This window comes from Stegastes partitus, unplaced genomic scaffold (assembly GCF_000690725.1).
Source record: "Stegastes partitus isolate 25-593 unplaced genomic scaffold, Stegastes_partitus-1.0.2 Scaffold495, whole genome shotgun sequence".
NCBI classification, from domain to species: domain Eukaryota; kingdom Metazoa; phylum Chordata; class Actinopteri; family Pomacentridae; genus Stegastes; species Stegastes partitus.
The window spans coordinates 270459-276980 of record NW_007578226.1 but is presented as its reverse complement, the minus strand read 5'-3'; the positions used below and the strand labels follow the sequence as shown (position 1 = coordinate 276980).

General features: G+C 40.5%; 2 protein-coding genes across 3 annotated transcripts in view; both read right to left on the bottom strand.

The window, feature by feature from the left end:
* LOC103361273 (uncharacterized) overlaps positions 1 to 6522 on the bottom strand; it is a 21020-nt gene that overhangs the window by 2782 nt on the left and 11716 nt on the right. The window contains exons 1-5 of one of the 2 annotated variants that reach the window (XR_520396.1): positions 3619 to 3697; positions 3167 to 3475; positions 1561 to 1678; positions 1338 to 1395; positions 789 to 1150 (exon numbers count right to left, since the gene is read on the bottom strand). Coding sequence is in view for 1 of the 2 variants with exons in the window: in XM_008287311.1 (XP_008285533.1) it covers positions 1064 to 1150; positions 1338 to 1395; positions 1561 to 1678; positions 3167 to 3475; positions 3619 to 3682 (636 nt within the window). In the remaining variant the exon portion in view is untranslated. Of the gene's footprint in view, positions 1 to 324; positions 1151 to 1337; positions 1396 to 1560; positions 1679 to 3166; positions 3476 to 3618; positions 3699 to 6522 lie in introns of those variants that run through there. The other variant, XM_008287311.1, reaches the window with a different exon arrangement.
* LOC103361274 (uncharacterized) overlaps positions 5795 to 6522 on the bottom strand; it is a 4755-nt gene continuing 4027 nt past the window's right edge. Inside the window, exon 5 of the mRNA XM_008287312.1 lies at positions 5795 to 6500. Coding sequence (XP_008285534.1) covers positions 6303 to 6500 — 198 coding nt within the window. The 3' untranslated portion in view covers positions 5795 to 6302. The remainder of the gene's footprint in view (positions 6501 to 6522) is intronic.

The window sequence follows — 6522 nt, the reverse complement described above, 5'->3', positions numbered from 1 at the left end:
TATGAAGAAACGCTGGGACGAGGACCGTGAAGTACAACAAACTGGCAACGAGACTGTGAGACACACAGGGTGGTATACACGAGGTAGTGAGGGAAGATGGGAAACAGGTGATGGAAGACCATCAGGGAGCAGGTGTGATGAGACGGGGGCAGGGCGTGCAGGAAGTAAAGCTACGATAGAGACAAGTTAGTGATTTCAAAATAAAACAGGACAGACAAGACACAAAATGTGCAAACATAAAACAAAACCCGATGGACATGACAATTACAGGTGTGAAAGCATCTCCGTCTCAAAGATGACACGTTGTAATGATCCAACATCTTAAACAATATGACACAATATTTTATTAGCATTTTGTTCCCATCACCAAGTGAAAACACAAGTCAGAGTCCAACAGTTAAATACATTTAATTATAGTTCCTTCATCAGTGTAACAAATATCTCTTGTGTCCAGGTGGTGAATCTCCCCAGAAACTCTCATGAGAGGAAAGAATGTCCTTCTGTTAACAACAAACCAGCTGCTGGTTTCAAGGACACCATCCTCGTCTCTTATTTACATTAACAAGACGTCTTCACGCATAAATCTGCACATTCACACGACGCATTGAAACATAGTTATGTTGGCCTTTTGTTGGTCAGACCATCCAACATACTGCTGTGTAGAAACATTCTTGCTTATTTCTTTCTCTTCATTAAAACCAATCAAAATCATCTTGGGCGATGCTCAGCCCAGGATGCAGCAATGGTGCCCCATGAAAATAATGACGGGGGAATGTAATTTGCTGGAACTTTTCCACACAGGGAGACAACACTGTCATTAAATGGCTAATTCAGCCCCCAAACTGCTCTTTTCTGTGTGTAAGTAGCTGCTCTGAAGTTGTTGTTTTTGCTATTTTCTGAAGTAAACGGGGATTTAGTCAACAGTAACACACAGGTAGCAGAAGAAGAGGAGGAGGTCACATGGAAAGTGTGGCACAATTGGAAGACTTGTATTCGACGTCCACATCTGGTGGATCAGACCAAGTCGACAGTTATTTTGTTTGCAGTTTGTCTTGCTGTCCTGTCAGTGTTGAATGGAGGCGATAGTTTGGTAGACATCATTCGTGGGCTGCTGAAGGCTTGTGTAAAGCTCATCTGGGTCATTTTCATTCTGTAAAATAAAACAATGCAATGTTGTAAAGTCTGACTGAGTTATGTTGAACAAATGTTGAGAATCTGTCGCCTCTGAGAGTCTCCGTTCACAGAAACCTCTGCTTTTAAATGGATTCATGTCTTTTCTAGCATGAAACAAGCTTCTGTGACTTTGAAATTCTGAAACATTAGAATACGTTACTCACTGAAGAGCCAGGAGTTTTATGTGCAGGTAATCCACATGCTTCTGGCCTTGAACAGTGCCTGACAGAAGGAAAAGATGTTGGAGTTACTGGAACATATGTTCACAAGCACAAGAAGAAAATCCAAAGTATAGTAATGCAGGCATCTTCTGGGTGAAATCAACAAAACTGAACTTACATCCACATCAAAAAAGCTCCAACCATTATATTATTAATAGTGTCTCACCCATGATTCCTTCTCCTGTGGATTAATCCCAGAAGAACTCCAGCTACAGTGATTACTATCATCACACCAACTAAAGCTAAAAGTGACATTTTTGTTGAACTGCTGACGTCGTCCTCCCCTGAAACATTAAAAAGAACAAAAGTCTTTGTTTGGACTGTGGTTTCGCTTCAAGTATAAAGAAACATCATGACAATACTCTGAAGTCGAAGGCAGCTGGACTTCTTTGACCCCTTTTCCACCGAGCTGGTTCCAGTGCTGGTTCGGGGCCAGAGCCTGACTTGGCATCAGTTCTTTGTGTTTCCACCACCTAAGCAAGGTTCTCAAAACTGGTGCTTAGCAACTCTTTACTGGACCAGAGCTAAGAACCGAGTATGTCAGGGGCTGGGGGCGGAGTTATCGTCACCAAGGAGACCAATGAATGGGACACACAAGCGGTGATTTGTGTTGTTGTTCGCCAGGACGTCTCTGGTCCAATCATAGATGTATTGGAAAACAGTACTTTTATAACTTCGGTGTACTGCGATGTTTACGCTTAGAAATGAGGTCTTCTCGTGAAAAACATGCGCTGTTTTTTCCGCTCATAGGAAAGGCCGCATGAAAGAAAAATCACTCGGCTTCATCTTGGACAAATCTGACATTAGAACGCCCTCGTTTACTCTTTTTAAAGTCGTTTTTGGTCGCACACCGGTCTGAGCACCGCGGCCACCAACAGCAGCCAGCTATGTGGGGCGTTCGGGGAACATCGGTAAATTATAGAGTCTAGTGATAAGAAAATGTTCAGCAAGTCATGTGTTTTGCCTGTGACAAGGTGGGAAGTGCGACCAAATGAGAAAATTGGTCGCACCAGTGAAGAAGTCAGTCTGGAGTCCTGTGCGGATTTTGTATGGCGCGAGTGTTGTTTGGTCAACTGGCGTGGCTCTAACTTGGCTCCTTGCCAATGGAAAAGCAACCGGTTCTTTGGATGTGCCATATTTGAACCAACTAAGCACTGGCACCAACTAGCACCAGCAACGGGTTACAAACATCTTCATCTCAAGGATACGGGACACTCCTTTGAGAATATAAGAAGACAACCATCTAAGTTAAACTGGCATCTCTATAACACCGCTTATCAGGTACTTCAAATCAAGTCTTGGCATCTTTCCCCAGAAAGTTTCAATAACTTTAATCATCCCTCATGTGGCAGGTTTAAAACAACTCACATCTCAGCTCATGTGAGAGTCAACCAGCCATTAGTCATGATGTGATTTAGGGAAGACAACACAAATCTGGAACTCCCCCATCAGTCAGCGGGTGAGAGGTGAAACGGCTTCAAAACGCCCAAAAACAGAGGTCATAGTTTTTATTCTGTCAACTGAAACAGCTCTAACTCTCAGCAGTGGACATCATGTTCTTCATAAAAGTCATCATATTGCTAATACATTTGAAAATCTAATCTTGAACTGATTAATCAACTTAAGTCACATTTCTAAGGCGGCAGCAAACCAAAGCTAAGAAATCAGCAAAGCTAAATATTGTATGACTGAGTACAGACATCACATATATTAACACAGAACCACCTTAAAGTTAGTTAACGTAGGATGGAAAGAAGATAAAATGTGCTTACCTTCTACTGTGACACTGAGATGGAGAACGTCTGTTCCTCTGTCATATGAACACTCACAGGTGTAGTTTCCGCTGTCGGCAGGTTTTAAACCGCTCAGGTGGAGAAATACGATCTGATTTTCTTTAATCAGTGAGAACCTGGATCCACATCGATGTTCAAAGTCGTGTCCATGTCGATACAGCAGACGACACTCTTGTCTGTTCCTCTCCGTCCTGATCTTACAAACGATCAGCATGATGAAATTCAGTCTTATGTTGCCGCACACTGGAGTAACGTCTGCTTCTTTCCCAACTGTCTTCACAAGAATCTCTGCAACCAGTCAATTATAATCAATATTTTAAAAAAACAGCCCACGTTTGGTGTATTTCTGAATTTTGTTAATGACACCTAAGACTTAAAAATGTACTCGTCAAAGCAAAGATTGGACGATTATTAGTGAAAAACATCATTACCTCGGCTGTCGATGCAAAAAGACAGTACAAGAAGAAGAAGAGAAGTCAGTTCTCGTCCACCCATACTGGCAAAGAAGGAACTGCTGCCTTCAAAGTCATGCCACCTAACCCTCAAATTCACAGTTCTGGTCGAAAGGAAGTGCGTGTATAGGACAGTTTCTTCTTTCACATTCAGTCACGCTGAAGTTAGAACACCCAGCGGGCACACAATACAACAACAACAAAAAAATGAGTAAAAGAAAATTAGAGGCACATTTTCAATTAAGATCTGGCACTGGTCAAATATTCCCAACCGAATTCAACCTCCCAGTCCTCCCAGCAAGCAGGGAACGTTCCCACAACATTACCTACAAGTTCTAATCATGTTTTTAAAGTTTTAATCTAATGTTCAAAGAACATTTTAAGGATATTTATCATTGTAATGTTCCTGTGAGGTTAAAGTGAACCAAGACTTTCATCTGCACCATTCAGAGGATGTTTGGAGAACGTTGTCAGGAACACAGATGACGTTCCTCGGCAACGAAGGAGGAACGTTCTCAACACAACATTCAAAAAATGTTACCGAGGCTTCTGGTGGTTTTCATGAAATGTTCTTGTCGTATGAAAATCATCGGAGGCCTCGAAAACGTCTGTTTGATATCACTTAGAACATTGTGAGAATGATTTATAGAACAACATTTATAATGTGTTCCTCAACAACATCCTCAAAACGTTGCTGGCAGAATGTTTCAACTTTGTCAGTACATCATAAAATGTTCTTGATATGTCGACAAAGGTAGAACAGCCCGCCTCTGATGGATGTCGTTGAGGGAACATGTTATAGAACGTTGTGACGTTCCTGTAATGTCATATTTATCAAAGGTAGAACATTTGGTCTTTTTGTTGAGGGAACACACAGTAGAACGTTCGTCATTCAATGCAATATTTGGAAACATTTTCAAGATGTTATCGAACAGAACTTTCTTTATAAGATGCTCCCGTAATGTGATGTAATAAAAAAGGTGGAACATTCTGCCTGCAATGTTCCCAGGATGTTGTTGAGGAACATATAATAGAATGTTGTTCCTCGATAAATCATTCTCACAAGGTTTCAGGGTAACTAAGTAAGAACGTTTTCAAACGATATTCAAAAAACATTTTCCTGATATCGAGGCCTCAGACGGCAGAATGTTGAATACACAGAAGTCTTTAGAACGTTCCCGTAATGTGATATATAAAAGGTGGAACATGTTATAGAATGTTCTTCTGGAAAACATCTCCACAGTGATGACAAGGGAAGAACACTCTGCCTGCAATGTTCTGACGGTGTTTCAGGGATGTTGTTGAGGGAACATATTATAGAATGTTATTCCTTGATAAATGGTTCTCACAAGGTTCCGTGGTAATTAGGGACAAATGTTTTCTAACGATATTCAAAAAACATTTTCCAGATGTCATCGAGGCCTCAGATAACAGAACGTTCGTTATTAGACGTTATTGACAAAGGTGGAACATTCTGCCTGCAATGTTCTGAGGATGTTCTGAGGATGTTGCTGAGGAAACACAATATAGAATCTATGACAAAGGAAGAACACAGCTTTTAGAACGTGAAAACTTAATGGTCTTTAGTTATTTTATCGTTAAGAAGAACATTCTGGGAACTGAAAGAAAACTAAAACCTTTTCAGAACTTTGCGAAACTTTCTCAGAACAAAAACCCATTCTAGCTGGCGCTGCTACGGTCCGGATGGTGAGCGAGAGTTCGATCTCATGTCATGATGTGCTGAAACTGACATGTCTGCTGTTGTGGTTTTGTGTTCTTTATGAAGAGATAAATGGAGAACAGAGAGCTGCTGACAGCTCACCGCAGATTCTATTTGCTTACAAGGACCCGACATGTCACCTTTACACAGCACCGATATAACACACAGTGACCGGTGACAACACGGCCGAGTGGTTTCTAAACGTAGGCCTGTTGGTGCACCGAAGCTCCACAAACGTCAAATTAAAGTTGACAGATTGAAGCCAAGTGTGATATTCAGATATTTTTGAGCAGAATCTGTTAACCTGCATTCAAACCTTCCGTTTACTGATTCAGATTCTGTTTTTATTTTTTAAAATGGTCCTGGCAGTGACGAATCTGAATCAGAAACTCTGAACTCATGAGTGTTTAAAACAAAAACGAATACTTCATTACATTTATATTGTATTAACAGTTTAATGCGGAGTGGATATAAACAAAACCAGTCAGCTTGGATTTCAGGCGTCTTTGTCCGATAGATGACACATAATCATGATCCAGCATCTTGACAAAAATCGTCTATTAGCCTTTGAATCATTATCAAGCAAACACAAGTCACAGCACAACAGCTACAGACATTGAATGTTGTTCTGGCATCAAGAACACAAATACATCTGATTACCAGGCAGTGAATTTCCTGCTGAGGTAAATAAAATCACAGAAAAGTTGTATAAATGTACATGTTCACCACAAAAAACGAGCTCAAACAATAAATAGCCTCCTCCTCATCGCAGGTAATTTGAATGTAAACTTAGTTTTTTATTGGATGTAAATCCACAAAAAATAGTAACAGACTTACATTGTCAATTACAATATAATATATATACAATAATATATATTTTAAAAAAAACAGGAGAAAAGTATGAATGTACATGTTAACCAAACCAAAAATGCATGAAACACATTTATGTTGACCTAAATCGAAAGTTCTCGTAGATTTCGTCTCTTGAATCAGAGTCCTCGTCGTCAACGTGGACTCTGCTGTTGTTCTGTTCTGGACTTGTCTTGGCGTCGTGTTGATGGTGAATCGAGGAGATCGTCTGGTAGAGATCATCTGCACGATATTGAAGGCTCGCGTACGGGTCCTCTGGCTCATTTGCATCCTTTAAATGAAATAAAAATATG